Below are 22,463 nucleotides of genomic sequence, written 5' to 3'. Positions count from 1 at the left end.
CCAATGCACATTAAAAAAAAAAAAATGCAGTCTGATATCTTGACTGCTTAGATTTTTTTCTTCATCAAGAAAAGATGCTAATTCCAGGAGCTGATAGGATTAATATTATCTGGAATATATGTGTGTGTACATATATACACACACATACTTCTCCCATCATATGCATATGAAGCTGGTAGCTTTTCAAAGACATAACAGTAAATTATCCTAGAGCTTGAATTCCAATCGTGTTTTGCCACCCTTCATTCTGTCTCCATTACTATAGCTGCTTCATATGTTTTAAAGATTTCATTGGTGTCCCTTTTTATGATCCAAGTGCTGTTAAAAGATTGGTGTGTAGGCGGCGTGGGTAAACTAGAGATCACCATTGGACATCTTTCTCAGCCATTCTCCACCTTAATATTTTTCTTTATTTTTAAAAATCTCATAGGCGTACAGTGAGTGTGATCCTCTCTACCCTCCCTTTCCCTCTTCACCCATCCCCAAGTACTTCCAGCACACCCTTCTCCAACGTCAAAGTTAATGTCTTTTTTCCTCTTCTGCTTTTTCTTCTTTCTTTCCTGCTTCCTCCTTTTTTAAAAAAAAATTTATTTTTTGGTTAATCCACTAAGTTCAGTTAGTACAGCTATATGGGCACTAAGTTCAGTTAGTACAGCTATATGGGCATGGGTTTGGGGTCATTACTGGAGCTTTGGAATCCTACTAGTGGCTACCCTCAAAAAGGACTGACTTTCCCTTCCCCAGTGACTGCCCACTGCTAAGAGCTCCTTAGTGTAGGATGGGAATGCCTATCCCATCTATGCCAGGCTTTTGGCTGGCTTGATATAGTGCAGGTAACCACAGCTTCTGTATGTTCATGATTGTGATAGATACAACATGTCCAGAAGAAGTGTCTTGCAATACTCCATCCCATCCTTTGTCCTTTACATTCTTTCCCCTTCCTCCTCTGTGATGTTCCCAGAACCTCATTGGTAGTGGGGTTAGTATAGCTGTCCCATTTTAGAGTTGAACATTTATTTAGCCTTAAAGTCTCACACTTTGACCAGTTATGCATCTCTCTGTTGACCACTGTCTACTACAGAAATGCACCAGTTACCAAGGTTGAGAGCAGCTCAGGTCTATGGGTATAAGCATAATTTTAATCATTTTATTTATTCATTTATTTTTTGAGGCAGGGTCTTATATAGCCCTTGGCTGGCCTGGAACTCACTGTGTAGATCAGGCTGGCCTCTAACTCATAGCAGTCTACCTGTCTCTGTCAATCTTAAGTGTTGGGATTAAAGGTGTGTGCCACCATTTCTGGCCGAGCATACATTTTTAGGGAGCAGGTTGACCATATCCATTCAGCAAAGTGGCAAAAGCCAGGTTCTGCTTTAGGGTTTTGACCAGTATTGCAGTATCAGGCATTAAATTTGTGCCTTTGGAGCAGGTCTCTAATACACTCAGAAAGCAGTTAGTTACCCCATACAAGTTATGCTACCGTCTTACCAGTAGGCAATGTCCTGCCTGTCAGGTTGGTGCAGCATGTGGGGTGCAGTGCTGGATAAGACTGTTGGTGTCTTTTCCCCTCTAGCAGCTTGTCCACTCCATATTTCAAAACTAGGCCTCTGAAGTGTCCCTGGGACTTGCTGAAAGTTATGCTGACTGACTTGTAGTTGGAGAGCTTCTCTCCAGGTTCCACCAAGCCCCCACGGTCCCACAACCCATGTATAAAATAATCATACACTTACATTGCTTACAAACTGTATGGCCGTGGCAGGCTTCTTGTTATCTACCTCTTCTATCCTAAATTAACCCATTTCTGTTAGTCTATACTTTGCCACATGGCTTGTGGCTTACCAGTGTCTTTACATGTTGCTTTTCATGGCGGCGGCTGGCGGTGTCTCCCTCTCTGTCTTCCACTTCCAGAATTCTCTTCTCTCTTGTCCCGCCTATACTTCCTGCCTGGCCACTGGCCAAACAGCATTTTTATTTATACAGAGCGATATCCACAGCACTGACTGGCCTGGACTAGGATGTCAGACACCAACACCAAGCCTGGCTTTTTAGGTGAGGTCTGTGGAATTCAGATCCTCCTCACTCAAGCTTGTGTGGCAAAGCACTTTTCCAGGTGAGCTTTCTTCCTCAGCTCTTATTCTAAGTGTAGTATCCAGGTGCTCCTTAGCAGCGGTGTTTCCTCCTCCCCATAAACCTGTGGTAAATTGAGGCTATTGGAAATAGAGCTGTGTTTCTGCTGAGAATGGCGGCACTCATGTAAGCCCAGCATTTGGGGTGGAGGTAGCAGGGTCAGGAGTTCAAAGTCATTTCCAGTTACATAGCGATTTGTGACCTGATGGGCTACATGAGAATCCACTGTCATCACTTACTCGCTCTCTACTCGCTCACACGTGGGAGTTGGGGCTCCTGCTGCTAGCTAGTATTAGAAGTACTGTACTGCATGCCATGAATACACAAGAAGACCAAAATTCAGAATTACAGGTTCATTTTTGACTGCTTTCACACTATGGTAAGGTCAACAGTTTTAAGTAGAACATTATAAAGGCCAGCTTTATGTGTTTATTCTATTAAGTAGATTTAGTACTCTCAGATAGAAATGACAGCTATCCTCATATAAATGAGGGAACTAAAACAGATTATGGGCCTTGATATGTTAAAGTGGGGAAATAATTCCTATTTAGAATAGTGGTTCTCAACATGTTGGTCACGACCCCTTTGGGGGTCGAATGATCCTTTCACAGAGGTCACCTAAGACCATTGGAAAACACAGATATTTATATTATGAGTTGTAACAGTAGCAAAATTATGGTTATGAAGTAGTAATAAGTAATTTATGGTTGAGGGTCACCCACAATATGAGGAAATGTATGTATTAAAGGGTTGCAGCATTAGCAAGATTGAGAACCACTGGCTTAGAAATTATGTACGGAATAATGTGGTCCTTGTTCAGTTGTTAGAGAACAGTTTCAAAATTTTGGTCTCTTCTGTGTGAGATTTTTCCGACTCTTCATGTGCCGTAGATAGTTCCTTAGATGAATGCCTCTGATTGTAGCAGTTATATGAGATCTGATTATGTTTGCTTTTTCTGTGATGCAAGAGCAGAGTGCAGTGTAGCTCACATACCTATCTTACCAATGGCAGTTTGATTTCTTTCACTAAAACTCAAAGGTCTGAAACAGATATTTACATATGCCAGAGTAGTACAGTGGTAATTCAGCTTACATAGTCAGAATATGAAGCTTTTACCACTTGTGATGGAATATCAGCTGCATACTTATTTAAAATTTTATTTTCTTACCAGGTAAAGTACTCACTAGATCCTGAAATTGTATGAGGTTTGATTTTGGACTTGCTGGGCCTTTTCTTATCTCCATCTACAACCTCTTTCATTATGTAACAGGCAGCTACTTACCTGTTACAGAACCCGTAAAATACAGTTTTTATGAAGAGAAGCTCCGTACATTCATTGTAAGAGAGTTGTGGAGAAATCACAAAGAAAATTAATTTGGGTTGGCTCAAACTCTTTAAATTTGGGGTATTGTAGCATTTTTCCTATTTTTAAATAAATATGTAGAGTTGAAGTTAGTTAGCGGTGATTCATGTTTCTGATCTTGCTGAACATGCTGCTCCATTGCTTTCCTCAGTGCTCACACAGTGCAGTTTAGTCTCCCATCTGCAGAGTGTTCCAGGCTATTTATTGGCTCTGGTGCCAAACGACTGTTACAGTTCTTAAAAAAAAACTTACTCTACTTTTAAAATTAAGTGTTCACATTAGTATGCTTGTTGCATTAATGCAGTTGATTTCTGTTATTAGGATTCCACTCTGCCTAAATCACCCAAGCATGTAGCTGAAGTTTTTCTGGTCCTGCCTGGGCCCTGCTTATAAAATAATCACACAGAGGCTTACTATTAATTAAAACTGCTCGGCCACTAGCTTAGGCCTACTACTGACTAGCTCCTACATTCAAACTCAGCCCATTTCTGTTCATCTATATGTTGCCACGTGTTCCTTGGCTTTGTCTGTGTGCCATTACATGCTGCTCCCTGGATGGTGGTCTGTCGTCTCCTGGCTCAGCCTTCCTCTTCCCAGAATTCTCCTTGTCCTCTTATCCTGCCTACAATTCCTGCCTGGCTACTGGCCAATTAGCTTTTTATTTAACCAGTATACAAAAGCATTATTCCACAGCATAAACATATGAACATCTTTGATGATTCCTAGAGGGTTTCCTTAGAATCTCTGAAGATCACTTAGCTCTCTGAGTTATAACTGTACTGCCCATGTTTTCTTTTCTAGCTCTCCTTTCCCATCTATAGCAAAAACCTCACACAAGTTGTCTTACAGGCTATTTTGTATAGTTGGCTGTCATAGACAATGCTGTTGAGTAAACTCTTATGTGATGACTGTAGCCCTAAAACTAAAAACCCTGTGGAAAAATCACCATTACATCCAGAACAGACTCGCTTCACTGTGTGCTATTTAAATTTCTCTTTCCCTTTTGGAGAAAAGGCCCTCACTTCACATTCTATTCTACATTGCCATACACACTCATCAGCTCATTCAGAAGTCCTCCTTGAATAAGATGATGAGCTTACTATAATATATTCCCCCCTTCCCGAGACAGGGTCTCTCCTTGTAGCCCTGGCTATTCTGGAACTCTCTTTGTAGACTATGCTGGGCCCAAACTCAGATCCCCCTTCCTCTGTCTCTTGAGTGCTGAGATTAAAGGCATGTTCCTCCATGCCTGGTTTATAGTCTACTTTTACATGCTGGGAACAGAAGGTCTGTTAACCTGCACTCTCTTTGCACAGAGTAGTAGCTAATATGTACACATAGAACACAGAGCATGAGAAAAATGTTCAGGTAAAGAAACTGAACCACCCGTTTCCATCCATCCTTCCCAGGCAGCCATAATTAATTACTCTTTAATGGTCCCTACCTTTCCCCTGGGCCTACTGTAGTGAGTACTGAAGCGTTTGATAATCTTAGTGCCCCCAAATTCCAGAACAGCCTTTTAAGTGGTGGTCATTGCACCTGAATGCACTGTAGTATTTTAAGGAATAGACATTTTGTAATAGTTCTGGAATGTTATTTATTAATTTATTGCTTTGTATGAAAGAATAAATAAATTTTGTTCTAGATAAGCTTTTCTGTCACTAATTTTACTTGAGAATAATTACCCTCCAGCTACACCTGGGAAAAAAATTACAGTTATTACATGTGATACTATAAAACTTGTGAATTAAGCATCCATGTTAGTTAATATGTAATTGTCTTGTATGCTTGAACATTTGGTTGTGCCATTCATTGTGCTCTCTGTGACTAATTGTAGGACCAGAGAACTGTTGGTTAGTCTGTAGAATTTCTGGAAGTTGCCCTTCCGTTCTTTTTCACAGTAATTAGGTGATTTAACTTTTAAAATGTGAACCATCAGTGAGCGTTAGATCCCAGAGAATGATCATGAAACATGTTCTTTCAAGATGAACTATTATAGAGGTGATATTGATGAGCTATAGTGGAGCATTGTAACCAATCCATATGTGTCGGGCTCAATAACTACTCCCACCATTGGAGTGACTTAGGTTTCATTCACATCAAAACTTAACAGCAATGATTTAAATCCCATTTAGTCTTTGACTCAGCCAGTTGTGAAATGGAACTCCTCTCCCAATTGAGCTGTAAAATGTGTTAAATTTAAGACTAATGCAGCTTTCTGCTTTTTGAATTTACATTTTGGCAATAACTACCTTCTTTGTTCAGTGTTAGAAAAAAATGGTCTAGGCTTAACCAAATAAGAAAACCGCCAAGTTCACAGATCTGACCGTGAAAGAAGCCAGAATTAAATGAAAGTCTAGATACTGACTTTACAGAATATGCTAAAGGGAGATTTTTGTGATATTACAGTTTCTCTGAGAATAAAATTCTTCTACAGTAATAGCTGTTCTTTGACAGAGATGTGAGACGTTCAGGCAATAGGCCTTACCTCCCAGAAGCTGCAGAACCAGAGGAAAGCCAGCTAGGAATTATGCATCTTGCCTTAGCTCTTCAATCCACCAGTGCCCCTTGCAGTATGGGCTCTCCTGCTTTGCTTTGAACTTTTAAGGAACATCTACCCCTCCTCTGTTTCTGTTCAGAAAGGGGAGGCCTCCCATGGGTATCAACAAAGCATGGCCTATCCACTTCCCTTGTGTTAAGGCTGGGTGAGGTAATCCAGTATGAGGAATAGGGTCCCAAGAGCTAGCCAAAGTTTTAGGGACAGCCCTTGCTCCCATTATTAGGAGTCCCACAAGTACACCAAGCTACACAACTGTCACGTATATGTAGAGGGTCTAGGTCGGTGTCATGCAGGCTCCATGGTTGTCAGTTCAGACAGACTGAATTCCTGTGAGCAAGGTTTGTTGTTTCTGTGGGGTTTCTTATGATATCTTTGACCCCTCTGGCTCCTTCAATACTTCTCTCTGCAGCAGGATTCCCTGAGCTCTGGCTAATGTTTGGCTGTGGGTCTTTGCATCTGCTTCCGTCAGTTACTGAATGAAGGCTTTCTGATGACAGTTGGGATAGTCACCAGGTTCAGGCGATGCATCCACTATTGCTAAGGAGTCTTAGCTGGGGTCATCCTTGTAGACTTGTAGGAGTTTTCCTTATATCAGGTTTCTACCTGTCTCCGAAATGCCCGCCCCCTTCCAATCATCTCTTTCAGTACTTTCCTCCTGCACTCACTCTATCCCTCCAATTTCCATCGCCACCTGCTCCCAGTCCACCCAGGAGATCTCTTTTTGTTTCTTCTTCCCAGGGAGATCCATGCATTCTTCCCTTGGGGCTTTCTTATTACCTAGGCTCTTTGGGTCTGTGGATTATAGCATAGTTATCCTTTGCAGCTAATATCCACTTCGGAGTGAGTACATACCACATTTTTCTTTCTGGGTCTGGGTTACCTCACTCTGGATGATTTTTTTTTCCTCATTCCATCCATTTGTCTTCAAATTTCATGTTATTGTTTTAAAGAGCTGAGTAATATACTCTGTTGTGTATTAAGGAACTCTTAGAGTAGACATCATGATGACTTTTAAAATAGGATAGTAGTCTTTCAAATGAGGATTGCATGTATACAACCAATACAGAATATTTTTTGTTTGTTTTTTTCTTCCTGGAGCAGAGGACTGAACCCAGGGCCTTGCACTTGCTAGGCAAGCGCTCTGCCACTGAGCTAAATCCCCAAACCGTTTTTTCCCCACTTGGCTTTTTGAGACAGGGTTTCTCTGTGGAGCCTGTCCTGGATCTCACTCTGTAGCCCAGGCTGGCCTTGAACTCACAGAGATCTGCCTGCCTCTGCCTCCCGAGTGCTGGGAATAATGGTGTGCGCTGCCACCACTGCCCGGCCAGAATATTTTGAGTTAAGTAGCTCTCTTTATTTTTTGAGACGATGTAATAAAAACCAGGCTAATTCTAACCAAGCTTGCTGTGTAGCCGAGGCTGGCCTTGGTCCTCAGCTCCCCTACCCCCACTTCCCAAATGTTGGAATTATTGACCTGCGCCCCTATTCCTGGCTTAGTTGTACTCCTAATTTTTTTTTTTTTCTTTTTTTGGGAGACAGGGTTTCTCTGTGTAGCTTTGGTGCTTGTCCTGGATCTCGCTCTGTAGACCAGGCTGGCCTTGAACTCACAGAGATCCATCTGTCTCTGCCTCCCGAGTGCTGGCATTAAAGGCATGCACCACCACCACCTGGCTGCACTTCTAATTTTTAAATACAGATTTAAAAAAGAACCTTTGTTATAAGAACTTTCATAGACCACCTCCTCACCTGAGTAGTACTGCTTATATTGGGTGTCAGGTAGATGATACTTTTATTTTTTTGAGACAGGGTTTCTTTGTGTAACAGAGCTCCATTGTCTTGGAACTTGCTTGTATACCAGGCTGTCCTCAAACTCAGAGATCCGTCTGCCTTTGCCTCCTGAACACTACTAGCATTAAAGATGTGTGCCACCACACCCAGCAGGTAGATGATTTTTTTTTTTTTTTTTTTTGAGCTGAGGATCGAACCCAGGACCTTGTGCTTGCTAGGCAAGTGCTCTACCACTGAGCCAAATCCCCAACCTAGGTAGATGATTTTTAATAGCTACAATTTACATTATGTTATGGTTGAAAAAAGCTCTGAGGAATGTAAACATTCTAGAGGGATAGTGTCAGTACATTCCAGATCCTCACATACTTTACTCAGCTACTGTATGCTTGTTGGATATGTGGATGAGTAGGAATGGGTTGGGGTGGTAGGAGCTCTTGCTTTTAAAGGAAGATCTCTGAATTCTGGGCCAGTTTAGTGTATTCACCTGGAGTGTGTAGTTGGAGAGCTTCTCTCCAGGCTCCCCTCCCCCAGGCCCTATTGTTGCTCTGATTGGTTAAAATAAAGTGCTGATTGGCCAGTAGCCAGGCAGGAAGGATAGGGTAGACGGGACAAGGAAGAGGAGAGCCTGGGAACAGGAAGGCTGGGAGGAGACACTGCCAGCTGCTGCCAGGAGAAGCAACATGTAAAGACACCGGTAAGCCACAAGCCACGTGGCAAAGTATAGACTAACAGAAATGGGTTAATTTAAGAGTAAGAGTTAGACAATGGTAGGCCTGAGCTAATGGTCAAGCAGTTTAAATAATATAAATGTCTATATAATTATTTTATACGTGGGTTATGGGACCTCGAGGGCTTGGTGGAACCTGGAGAGAAGCTCTCCAACTACAGGAGTGAGTTCCAGGACAGCCAGGGCTACACATAGAAACCCTGTCTTGAAAACAAAACAGAACGAAACTCAAAAACAAACAAAAAATAGGTGGGCTGTGTATTGTGGGATAGCCATTGTTTATTGAATACCTAGTGGTATGTGTGTGTGTGTGTGTGTGTGTGAGTGTGTGTGTGTGTGAGAGAGAGAGAGAGAGAGAGAGAGAGAGAGAGAGAGAGAGAGAGAGACAGACAGACAGACAGACAGACAGACAGACAGACACGGGGGTAGTTAGGGTGGACTACTCTTTAATCCTTCAGCAGAACTCTCAAGTCACCATTACTAGGCAGTTGATGGAAGAGGGCACTTCAGATTCTGGAATGCTGAGCTTTCAGCTGGGTTTAGTTATTGGAGGAATATGACACTGTCTTATCTCTGTTTTAGAGAACTTGGGATTCAAAAAAGGACCTTGTTGTGGAAGTAGATTTATTTTCACTCCTCCTAAGAATACACTGTGCAGAATAGAATTAAGCTAAGGGAACAGTGGGAGTTGACCTCAGGGGAAGGGAGTATATGTTAGGAGCAGTGGGGCTGGTGGAGAAAACCAGGAGCTTCGTAACCACACGCTTTGAAGTTTACACCTGTTGCGTTGCTGTATTTTGGGAAACTTTTTTTTTTTGTAACATAAGTTGATTCTAAAGTCTAACTAGCTGAGTGTAGGGGTCTGGAGTAATGGTTCAGTAGTTTGCATTATTAATCTTGTGGAAGACTGTAGTTCCGTTCCCAGCACACACATTGGATAGCTCAGAGTTGTATGTAACTCCAGCTTTAAGGGATCCGGCAGGAATAGATGTAGCTCGAGTTGTTTATGGAGAAGACTTTTATCTCAAAAACCTCCAACCAAAATCAAGTGGAAAGTGGATAAAGTGTCATCTACTTATACTGACTGTCGCAGGGACTACTGGTAAAGCAGCGTGCTCTGTGTGGGTGGTCTGTGGAGGATGGTCTGTGTGAAGTGAGTACTGGTAAAGCAGCGTGCTCAGGTGTGGGTGCTCTGGGAAGACTGGTCTGTGAGGTGAGTACTAGGTTGGAGCTGAATGTTCAGGAACTTTTGTAGCAGTTTGCTGTGTAGTTGAAGTGTACCATCCCTGGGCTTGTGCTTGTTCTGAAAATTTCACACTCTTCTAGAGTAATATATCCACTCTCCCCAACCTCCCCAAGCCCCTCCCATCTCAGTTTTCCTTAGGTGTTGATAGTAAACAGGGGGGATGTGTTCTTTACAGGTAGCTAGAGATGAACTGTAATCAACTATTTTCATAGGCAGTTTAGTATGTAGCTTCTCTTCCTAACCAGTGTAATAATATTTAACACAAACACAACAAACAAGATACTATGATCACTTAATACCACCAGATTTACTTTTTAAGTTAATTTTGCTGGTTAAAATAGCTTAATAATTTTAGTGTGTTTTTTTTTTAAAGTTTAGTTTAGTTTTTTTTTTTTTTTTTTTTTTTTACTGTTAGCTGTCTAAAAAGGTGAACGAGTTACACTCAGTGTTTGCTTACTCTAGCTGCACAGTACAGGTTGAGGCCTCATCACTCCCTATGAGCTCTACTCTATGAAGGCTACATACGATGGATGCTATAGTCTAACAACTCTAAGCTACTCAGGCTTAAATAGGTTCTTGTCAGGGACAGCCAGAAACCTGTTTTTTCCTGGGGAATGTTCACTTTTTATTAATTTAACTTATTTGCTAATCATTTCTTTGCTGGTAACAGATTGACCCTTGGGTCATGTATGTGATAGGCAGGTGCTAGCTACACTGCTATCTAGTACCCTGCCTGCTTTTGAATTTTTATTATAGTACAGAGTTGAATCACTTGTCTGTGGACTTGTAATTGGCACAAGTCAGACTTCTCTTAAACAGGCCATTCTGCTATTGAAAGCCAGTCTCTGTATTCCAGTTATATCTTTAGTAGTGGTGGTGTGCCCATGTGCATATATCTGATAAATATGTGGACGTTTGTGCATGATGTCTGGGAATAGATAGAGTTGTAGAATAACCATATCAAAAAGTGATGCCCCACACAAAAAACTATAGACAGCTAAGGAATGCTAAGAGTAGGAGAAATAGCCCTGCCCAGGGAAGACTTCCCACTCCCAAATGGTCAGCCCTGAAAGCATATACAAGTAACATGCGCACCGAACAGGTTGTATTTTTATGTATTTAGGAATCTGTCATCTATGGGGGTGGGCTAGGGAGGGGTATATGGGAGGGTTTCAAGGGAGGGGAGGGAAGGGGGAAATGATTTAATTATCTAAAAAAAAATAAAAAGTAAGTTGGAATTTAGTCAACAGCTAATTTGCCTTCTAGTATTATGAGATACTTCCTCCCTTCCTCCCTTCTGCCTCCTCCTCCTTCTTTCTTTCTCTCTCTCTCTCTCTCTCTCTCTCTCTCTCTCTCTCTTTTTCGAGACAGGGTTTCTCTGTTTAACAGCCCAGGAACTCGATTTGTATGCCAGCTGGCCTTGAACTCAGAGAGATTCTCCTGCCTCTGCCTCCCAAGTGCTGGGATTAAAGGCATGTGCCACCATGCCCAGCAGTTTTGTTTTTTTTCCCCCCATTTTTTTAGGACTATGTGGTGGTTTGAAAGAAAATAACCCCCATAGGCTCATAGGGAGTGTCACTATTAGGAAGTATGGCCTTCTTGATGTAGGTGTGGTGGTGTTTGAGGAAATGGGGATGGGCTATGAGGTCTTAGATGCTAAAACCAGGTCCAGTGTGGCATTCTCTTCCTGCTGCCTGCAGATCTGGATGTAGAACTCTCAACTCCTTCTCCAGCACCATGTCTGCTGCACACAGCCATGCTTCCTGGTATGACAGTAATGGACTAACTCTGACACTGTGTGCCAGTCCCAATTACGTTTTTTCCCTTATAAGAGTTGCTTTGGTCATGGTGTCTCTTCATAGCAATAGAAACCCTAGCTAAGACAAATTACTTAATTATACTTTTATTTAGTTGATGTTTTAACAAACTTTTACTTACCGATATTATACTAACAAACAGAGCTGGCTAGTTTGCTGTCAATTTAACCCAAGCCAAAAGGAACCTCATTTGAGAAAATGTCTTTCCAGATTGACCTATAGACAAATCTGTAGGGCTTCCCCCCCCCCCCCTTCTCTTTTCCCAAGACAAGGTTTCTCTGTGTAGCTTTGGAGCCTTTCCTGGAACTCGTTTTGTAGACCAGGCTGGCCTCGAATTCACAGAGATCTGCCTGCCTCTGCCTCCTGAGTGCTGGGATTAAAGGCATGTGCCACCACCGCCCAGAGGGCATTTTCTTGACTGATGATTGTGGAAGGACCCAGTTCTGTGTGGATGATGTATCTCCTGGGCAGGTGGTTGTGGATGGTATAATAAAACAGGCTGAGGACGCTAATAACCATCACTCTCCCTGACCTCGGCACCAGCCCCTGCCTCCAGGTTTCTGTCTTGAGTTCCTGCTCTGACTTCCCTGGATGATGGGCTACAAGCTGTGAGGCAAAATAAACAAACCCTTTCTTCCCCAAGTGTCTTTGGTCATGGTCTTCATCACAGCAGTAGAACACTAGCAAAGATTCCCCAAAGTGCTAAAGATATGCCATGTCCATCTTAGTCTGTCCAGTCTGCACTGTCCAGAAGGGAAATGATTGTTTTGTGAAGCTTCAAGCAACAAGTCTCAGTAATTGCTGTATTTTAAAAGCTTTCTCTTCACTTTTCATAGTTGACAGCTTTTGAATGAAAAAACAGCACATGCTTATTATAACTAATGAGACAAATTAATAAAGGGAAAGATATATCTTAAGAGGCTCTTATTCATCAAAAGACATAACTACATTCACATAGTAGGTTTTTATTTTTTAAACTTTCTGTTTTAGATGTCATGGGCATTCTCTTTTGGGTACTCAAAAGGATGTCTAATACCTTTTGGTGGTAAATGTTTTTTTGTTTTGTAGTGGACACAGTGTTTCTGGCATGCTAGGCAAGCTTACTCATCCTGGATTAATACCCTCATTCCTTTTTACTTATTTATTTATTTGTGCTATGAATTGAACTTGGCACCCCTATCCTTTTTTATTGTGTGTCTGTCTGCTGGCTGGGAATTGAACTTGAGACCTTACACATGCTAGGTAAGCACTCTGCCACTAGGGTTTATGAACCAGACCTTTGCTTAATTTGACAGTCTCACTAAGTTGCTTAGGTTGGCCTCTAAATTGTGATCTTTCTGCTTCAGGTTCCTGAGGATTGTAGGCATTGAACTCCATCATCTCTAGATGTTTTTGTTGTCTTTAAAATACATTTTCTGGGGCTGGAGAGATGGCTCAATGGTTAGGAGCACTAGCTGCTCTTGCAGAGGACCCAAATTTGGTTCCTAGTACCCACATGACAGTTTACAAGTATCTGTAACTCCATTTCCAGGGGATTCAACAACCCTCTTCTGCCCAACACAGGCACCACACACATATGTTGTATACAGACATAGATGCAGCAAATACTACACGTACATTAAAAACACAAACATGTATTTTATGAAAAGCGATGTTGACCTTTTATTTCAAGTGTCGTAAAGGTGTAGTTTCAGTGTCTTTTCACCCGGGTCTTCACTAGGTGATCACTTCATCAGCTCTCACTTGATACAGTCTTTGCTGTATCCTCCTAGTGAAGTTGCCTTCTTGTCCTTCACTACATCCCTCCTTTTCTTTATAATTTCACAAACTGTAATCACGGCCACTTGCTGTCATTGTCATTAACATCTTAGCTATTGTTTTCAAAGTCTCCAGGGTCAAACTTTTCATAATACATAAACTGGCTTTGCCAATTTTTCCTGTATTCTTCTGATGGGTGTTCAGTAGAGGTTCAAGATGCTCAGTGATAAGTGATAGAATAAAAGATTGAGTTCAAAGGCAGGCATGATAACCCACCTGCTTTCTACAAAGTAAGATGTTACAAAGACTTGAAGATGTAAAACATTTTTATTCTTCTGTTCTGAATACAATATTTTTGAAAATTAACCTTTTTTCCAAAAATCTGAAATTGTCATTTTTGAATACCGAGTAAATATTTTTGTTTTGGAAAATAGTTATTTTTCATAAGAATGTAGCTTATGCTGGCATAGTATATTCATTATTGTTGTTAAGAGAAATAGTATCAGGATTTCCCAGCTTTAGTTTCTCGCTAAATTATCAATACTGTAGTTTTGGGGGCCTTCGGTGAATTTTAAGAACTTCAAAATTTTAAAAGAGTAGTGGGTGTCTTGGGTCCTGAGTGTGTTCACTTGTTCCCAGTTCCTGTCCCAGAGCTTCTACATCTTAGGGCTTTGAGTGGCAGGAATGGCTTTTGTTCGTACTCAGCCCTCTGATTCCATAGGAGTTTATGTTAATGAGGATGAAATTGGGCTCCATAAAGAGATTGGAGTGGTTGGGCTTAGTCCCACTGGCTTCTGGGAAGGAACTGAGTACACTGGAGATGAGTATAATCTACTAAAGATCAGTAAAAGTAGAATAAAAAAAATCTACTAAAGATTCAAGCCTTGCTGAGTGATAGGAATCTCAATAGTTAGAGCCCCTGGGGGAGTGGTAGTCTTAGAGCATTGTCTATTTTATTCTATGAAACCAGTAAATACTAAGTAATGTGTTTCCCTGAGTTCTGTAAGCTTGGAAGCAGGTGGTTAAACCTGAGAAGGGTATTGTGGGAATCCCTGATTTATATAGTCTATTGGTCAGAAGGACCTGAAACCTGAAGTGCGGGTGGTGGTGTGGGACGGAGCTCTTAACTGTTGGGGTCTGGTACTAACTTCAGGTAGTGTTGAATTACCTTAAAATCTGAGACACTCAGGTGGTGTCAGGAGAACTGGAAGATTGGTTTGGTATGGAAAACTCTTACATACTTGAGTAAGAGGCTTGCTGTTCTAAAACTTGGAACCTCATGAAAGCATGACTTTATGCATTTGACTTCGTTTTGTATTCCCAAGGTATGGGGGAGTGACAGGCTATAGAATTAGGTCAGTAAATATCTGAGCAAATGAATTAATGAAGGAACGAGACAAGTAGAAGGTAGCAGAAACATGGTAAATCTGTGCAGAGGATGCAAACCTTCCTTAGGTAATGTTCTTAAAAGACGTGGATTTGATAGAAAGCAGTTGTTTGCCAAAATGCATTATCTCTGTTTTGGTAAGATTTAAAGTCTTTCCTGTTAGGAAATTAAAAGGCCCTTCACCACCCCCTTCCCAATCTCTGCTCTTTTTTTTTTTTTTCCTTTTCTTTTCTTTTCTTTTTTGGTGAGACAAAGTCTTATGTAGCCCAGGCTGACTCTGACTCTTTATGTCAGTGACCTGGAATTTCCAGTCTTCCACACCCTGCTGTGAGAGATCTTAGGGAATCAGAATATTTACCCATCTTATTAATTTAGACATTACTGATTGTTAGTGTAATAAATTACTTGGCTATTATGGATTAGTATTTATATTTCCCCCCATATAAGTCTTCAACTTTTTTGTTTGCTTGTTTTTGAGATAGGGCCCTTCTATGTAGTTCTGGCTGTCTTAGAACTCTCTATGTAGACCATGCTAGCCTTGAACTTAAAAAATCCATCTACTCTTGCTTTCCAAGTGCTGGAATTAAAGGCATGCACCACCACTGCCTGGCTTGTTTTAAACCTATTGAGAAAAAATTTTTGTTTTTGTTTTTGTTTTTGTTTTTGTTTGTTTGTTTTTCAAGACAGGGTTTCTCTGTGTAGCTTTGCACCTTTCCTGGAACTCGCTTTGGAGACCAGGCTGGCCTCAAACTCACAGAAATCCACCTGCCTCTGCCTCTGCCTCCGGAGTGCTGGGTTTAAAGGCATGCGTCACCACCTCCTGGCCTGAAAAATATTTTTTTATACAATTTATTTGACTATGTTTTCCTGTTTCCCAATTCCCAGATTTTTGCCACCTTCCTACCCACCCTACTTTGTTCTCTTTTTCTTTTTGAAAGAAAACAAACAAAAACAACAAAACCAACAAACTAAAAAAAAAAAAAAAAGACAAACTCCAAAACATAAAAATAGAAATCAAAATAAATAAGCAAAAGACCAATAAGACAGAAAAAGCCCAAGCAAAGTAAAATGAGACCAAAGCTGCCAGAGTACCATTGTGTTGCTTTTGTGTTGGCCAGCCGCTCCTGAAAACTAGTCTTGCACTGAAGTGTGGAGGGAGACTAAGTTGGAGAAAACTGATTTTTTTCCCCTTTGCCAGCAGATGTCTATTGCAGATAGCTTCTTGGTTAGGGGTGAGAGTCCATGTTCATTTCCCCCTTTTAGTGCTGGGACCCATCTGGCTGGAACCCGTACAGGCATTGTGTGTGCTGCCTCAGTCTCTGAGTTCATATGTGTACATCCTGTTATGCGGAAGACACTGCTGCCTTGGAGTCATCCATCACTGCTGGCTCTTAAAATGTTTCTACTTCCTCTTCTGCATAGATCCCTGAACTTTGAGGGCTCCCTCTACTTTTGAGAATACTACTATCTTAAGTTAAATCATTTATTGCTTTTAGACTTTGAACCAAAGTTAGGTTGTATTTGTTTTGTTTTCCTTTTTAAAGCCAGGCATGTTAAACAATCCTCTTATGTTCCTTAGACATTAGGTAATAGCCTGTTTTGCTATTTCACAGTGTGAATTAATGATCTAGAAAACTGTTCATTGTAGGGTTGCCTGAGCAGACATGGCATCTTTTAATATTTTGCTGGTAGGGTTCCTTGCCCTTCTTTATGTCATGCAAACCTCAGAAATCTCCAAGATGGTTCTGGGGACAACTCACTATTCAGAGAACAACACTTAGACATAGTGTGCAGGACAAATTCAGTAGGTTAAGCACTTTGACCCAGAGTGTGATGATGTTTCAAAGTAGAGAAGACTGTTTTATATTATTTCTCCAGTTTTCTTCTATCCTGAGAAGATAGAGTTTATAGGGACAGAGTTTATAGCAGGACATCCATTACATTGATTTATAAGATCCTAATCAGCACTAGTTCTGGAGTCTTGGGTTAGGTCAGAGCCCTGAGACTTACTGGACTACAGGAAACTGTTTGTGGTTCTCTTCCCTCTTGCTTCTGTACTGTGATGCTTTTCCATGTTGAGCTGGGCTTCTTTTATTAGAGGTGGTATTTGCTTTTACAAATAAAATATTCGCACTTATAAAATATTCAGAAATGAAAAGATTTCTGAGGTTTGCATGACATAAAGTAAGGCAAGAATTCTGTCTACACTTTTTAGAAACAGTGAGAAGTCTTAGAAGAAAGAAAGCTTATGGCATTACAATCTTTTGAGGAGTTAAACCAGCAAAATAAAGACAAAGGAAAGCCAGATTATATTCATTACAAGTTAGAATAGGACTAGAGATGGCTTAGCTGCTAAGAGCACTTACTTTTCTTGCAGAGGACCGAGTTTGGGTCCCAGCACCCAGGTCAGGTGTCTCACAACCACTTGTAACTTCACTCTAGGAGATTCACTGACTTCTGGCTTTTATAGGCTCTTCATATTCACGAGCACATACCTACACGTGGACACATACACCTACACATAATTTAAATAGTAATTAAAAATAAATTAAGTTTTAAGATACTAGAGTCAAGTAGGGTGATATCCCCTGGAGAATCTAAAATGCAAAACACCCCAAACAGTATACACATCTAGCTCAGACCAGTTAACTGAATTCAGAGAGTAGGATTGGGCACAAGTGTATCTTAGGGCTCCTCCCTAGATGCCTCTTAATACACATGTGCCTAGTGTAGGGGCATTTATTTGTGATGTAAGGCTCTGGAGTGTGTGGGGGCATTTGTTGCTGTGGATATTGCTCTGTATGCTGTAAATGTGTTGCTCTGATTGGTTAATAAATAAAGTGCTGATTGGCTAGTAGCCAGGCAGGAAGTATAGATGGGATAAGCAGAGAAGAGAATTCTGGGAAGAGGAAGGCTGAGTCAGGAGTTGTCAGCCAGACACAGAGGAAGTAAGATGTGAAGGAAGAACTGAGAAAAGGTACCAAGCCACATGGCTAAACATAAATAAGAATTATAGGTTAATTTAAGATGTAAGATCTACCTAGCAAGAAGCCTGAGCCATTAGGCCATACAGTTTTAATTAATATAAGCCTCTGTGTGTTTATTTAGGTCTGAGCGGCTGTGGGCCCACACAGGACTAGAGAAAACTTCAGCTACAATTTGTGACATATTAAAACCAAAATATATTATGGGAATATGTTTTTGTTTTGGAGAAGTAGTAAACCGTCTATGAATCTGCTTTTGAAAGTAAGAACAGGGAGCCTGACATCACTAAACGGGATTAAGGAAGTATGTCAGCACTGTTCTATGGAAACAAACATGGTGGTTGGTGGGAAAGAAAGTAAACAGGTGAGCATGAACAGGTGAGGATTAGTGTGGGTGGACATGCCCAACTCTCCACTTGTAAGACTGGTGAGTAAAGACTAAAAGCTCCCTTGCATTCTTGGAGCAGCCGGGCACCTGTTGGCTTTCAGTGACCAGGGCACAATTTGGTCATTACCATTCTTTCACAGACTTTGCTGCCTGACCTTGTAAGTTGTCCTTCATGCTTGAACCCCTTAGTGTTCTTGAGCCATAGTTACAGGGACACCGCCTAGAGATGCTGACACTGCATCATAACTGTCTAGCCTCTGTTAGAAACATGTTTAGCACACCTAACTTTCTCAGTCACTGTAAAGTAACTTAATGTGCCAAGGTTTACCTGAATATAATCACTTCATGTCAGCTTACCCATTTCCTTAGAGAAGACAGGAAAATAGTATAATTTGCTTTATAAAAAGATGGCTGTAAGGATTGAATCAAGTCATTCATTGCATGCTAGACATTGAGCAGAGGGTAGAGTGTATCATGAATGATTGATAAGTTTGTTGTTTTTTTTTTTTTTTTTGCCAGAGCTGAGGCCCGAACCCAGGCCTTGCGCTTGCTAGGCAAGCTCTCTACCACTGATCTAAATCCCCAACCCCTGATAATGTTTTTAATGCATTGCTTGAGCCAACTACATTTGGAGTATCTTTCATGTGCCAGTGTCCGTGTTAGTTAGCTGTTGAAGATGTGCTGCTGAGTAAAACAGCCCTTCGTTTGTATGAGAGTCCTTAAGAGGGAATAATGCAATAGCAGAATGTTGACACTTCCAGATCCTACACAAACACATGCATATGACAGATTCATTATGTAGAATTATAAAAATATTCTCCAGTTTGTTCTAGTCAGGAATTTTTTTCTTTCTTTTGTTCAAGTAAATAATTGAGGGAGGGGCTTGAGAGGGTCAGTTGGTTAAAAGGGACTATTTCTCTTGCACCAGACCCGGGTTTGGTTTCCAACACCTACAGAGTGGCTCACAACTGCTCCCTAAAATCCAGTTGTGGGGACCTGATGCCCTCTACTGTCTTTGTGGATTCATATACACATGTGGTGCACTTAAAGTCAGTCTCTCTCTCTCTCTCTCTCTCTCTCTCTCTCTCTCACACACACACACACACACACACACACACACACACACACACAAATGAATAAATATTAAAATATAATTCATAGAGCCGGGCGGTGGTGGCGCACACCTTTAATCCCAGCACTCAGGAGGCAGAGCCAGGCGGATCTCTGTGAGTTCGAGGCCAGCCTGGTCTCCAAAGTGAGTTCCAGAGAAACCCTATCTCAACCCCCCCCCCCCCCCAAAAAAAAACAACAACAACAAAAACCCCAAAACAAAAAAAAACACGCCCCAAAAAATTTACAGACAGAACAAAGTAAGAAATTGGGATGAAATATTACAGGACAAAAGTACTCATTCTAGAGATGAGTGTAGGTTTCTCAAGAAAAAAAACAAAACAAAACACTTTCTCTTTTCATTTCTTTCTTTTTCTTTATTGGTTTGCTGTCCTAATTTTAAGTTTGTGAAGGATTTCCACTATAGTACTTGAATAAAACATTTGTTAGTTTAATATTCTTATGGTTTAGGTACAAAGTGTCTTTCCAAAGCTTCTGTGTTGAAAGTTGAATTTTCCCCTAATGGGCTTTGGGAAGTGATTGGGTCATGACGGTTCTAACTTAGTCCTGCTTTGATGGTGTTGTTGGGAAGAAATGGAGACTTCTGTGGTGGGGTTTGGCTGCAGGAATTGGTATCTGGGGTCCTGTTTGGAGGGGTTGTAGTTGTCCTTGATCCTTTCTTATCTCTATTTACTGCCATGAAGACATTAACTCAGGTGACTCCAGTATGCTCTCTACCATGATGCTCTGCCTCACTCTCTGAAACTTGGGCTGAACCCCTGAAACTGAGCTGGAGTAATCTCTCTTTCTTTGAAGTTGTTTGTCAGGCAGCTTGCCACAACAACACAAAACGAACACTGTGTGCAGATAGATGTATTACTTCACATTACTGTGACAAACACCAAACACCAGAGAAAACCAACTTAGAGGAGGCAAGTTTTGCTTTGGTTCATGCCCCATGTGTTTGAGTAGAGCACCATTGTGTTGGCAGAAGTGGATGAAATAGTGGACTGTTCTCATGAAGGTGGGGAAACACTCAAAGGAAGGGTCTTGGGACCAGGTATAAATTTCAAAACCATGCCTCTAGGGACATATATCCTCCAATTAGGTCCAACCTCCTAGAGTTTCCAGAACCTCCAGAACTATTACCACCAATTGAGGCACAGCACTAAACACCGGAGTCTGGGGCCATTCATATTCATACCATAGCAGTAGGGAAGCAGGAAGATTGCACAGTTTCAAATGATGAGTGAAAGTGCTTGGGTTTCATAAGGATGTGGTTTTATTTTTGAATGCTTTATTTCATCAGATTGAAATGGCAAGATCACCCATGTATTACTTTGGTGATGGAGTCTTTCTTGATGAGTTTTTATTTTCGCCAGTCTTGAATGCTATAGATAATTTATCCTTAAATTTGAAATTTTGTTTATTGAAATGAACACTAGTGATTCTCAGGCTTATCTTTCCATGTAAGTCTAATGCTCTAGTATTTGGTAATCCTTTGCTATTTGACAGGTACTCCTCCTGAGTACTTTTCCAGAGATATTAATGTATTGAACTCAATTAGTTCTCAGCACAGGTTTTAAGCTCTCTGTCTGTAATTACCCTTATTTATTTATCTGCTGAATTTATTTAGCAGATAATCATACCTCTATATTTCCCATCTCTTTTGGGTTGAATGGTTAAGTGTTCTTGGTCTCTATAAGGAACCAAGTGCGATGTTTCTGGAACACTGGAAAGAATATGAGGTAGCCTTGTCCATGTTTCAACTGCAACTGCTTGCTTATGTACTTTAATAGACTTCTGCTTTACTTTCTTTATGAGAGGAAATAAGGTCATTCTGACCTGGCTTCTTTGTTAAAATATATTGGATTCTAATCATTAACATTCACCTTTTGCATATGTAGATACTAACTTTTAAGGAATCAGTTGTAGCTTTCTTCTTAAACTCTACATTAAGCTCATATGTCTTCTGATATCTACTTTCTTTGTTTTAACAAAGGCTTAGTGATCTCATTAATAGGGTTAAGTATCCAGAAACCTCATGTGAGCTTTAATATTTAATGTAAGGTTAGAGGAAATGGTTTGCAAGACAAAATTTGTTGAGTTCTAATATTTAGTTTTGTGGTTGTGGAAACTTGCTGGTAATTTTTTTCCCTTAGAAATAAGTAAATCATAAACTAGTATGGATGACTTTGAAGTTATCTTTCGTATTTTCTTTTAGGTAGTATTAAAGATAATCAAACACTATCAAGAAGAAGGACAAGGAACTGAGGTTGTTCAGGGAGTGCTCCTGGGTCTGGTTGTGGAAGATCGACTGGAGATTACCAACTGTTTCCCCTTCCCCCAGCACACAGAAGATGATGCTGACTTTGATGAAGGTAAGTTGTAGACTGCCGTCAGGTATGTCTTTACAGAATATACACATAATGTTAATGAACTTTCCAGTGTAACTGATGATTACATGCTTTTGGGAGTTTTTTTGGGTTAACCTCAATCTCACTTGGTTTTTGAGTTTCTAGGACAAATTGCATGTTGTGTGCAGCCAGAATTTGTGTAATGAAATTCATTACTTTGTCCTGTTTGGCATCTTTTGTTTAAAAAGAGATAAGTATCACTAGATGCTTTAGGAAGATAGACACAAACTCTAACATCCTTAAAGATTTCTCTTTTCAAATCTAATTTTCACTTTTTTTTTGTTTTGTTTTGTTTTTTTGAGACAGTGTTTCTTCCTGCAGTTTTGTGCCTTTCCTGGAACTCACTTTGTAGACGAGGCTGGCCTCAAACTCACAGAGATCCGCCTGCCTCAGCCTCCTGAGTGCTGGGGTTAAAGGTGCATGCCACCACCACCTGGCTCTTTTGAACTCTTTGGACACAATTTATATACGATTCTTTAAAATTAAAAATGGTTGCATATAGCATATGGCTGATTTTATTATCATAACTTTTTTTAAAAAATGTACCACAGGCATGTGAAATATATGAATGTTGTTAGAAGATCTCTAGAAGTTTTGCATACAAGTGACTCTGTCACCAGGTGGTGGTGGCTCATGCCTTTAATTCCAGCATTCAGGAGGCAGAGGATCTCTGTGAGTTAGAGGCCAGCCTGGTTTATAGAGCAAGTTCCAGGATAGCCAAAGCTACACAGATAAACCCTGTCCCATCCCGTCTCCCCCAATCCACATATCTATTCCATGTCTCTCACCTC

The 22,463-nt window shown here is 40.8% G+C and overlaps 1 protein-coding gene across 1 annotated transcript in view; it reads left to right on the top strand.

The window, feature by feature from the left end:
- Eif3h (eukaryotic translation initiation factor 3 subunit H) overlaps positions 1–22,463 on the top strand; it is a 94,033-nt gene that overhangs the window by 5,396 nt on the left and 66,174 nt on the right. The window contains exon 2 of the mRNA XM_036209111.1: positions 21,480–21,636. Within this exon, the coding sequence (XP_036065004.1) occupies positions 21,480–21,636 (157 nt within the window). The remainder of the gene's footprint in view (positions 1–21,479; positions 21,637–22,463) is intronic.

Source organism: Onychomys torridus, chromosome 16, assembly GCF_903995425.1.
Source record: "Onychomys torridus chromosome 16, mOncTor1.1, whole genome shotgun sequence".
Taxonomy (NCBI): Eukaryota; Metazoa; Chordata; class Mammalia; order Rodentia; family Cricetidae; genus Onychomys; species Onychomys torridus.
This window is presented reverse-complemented; position numbering and strand designations above follow the sequence as displayed.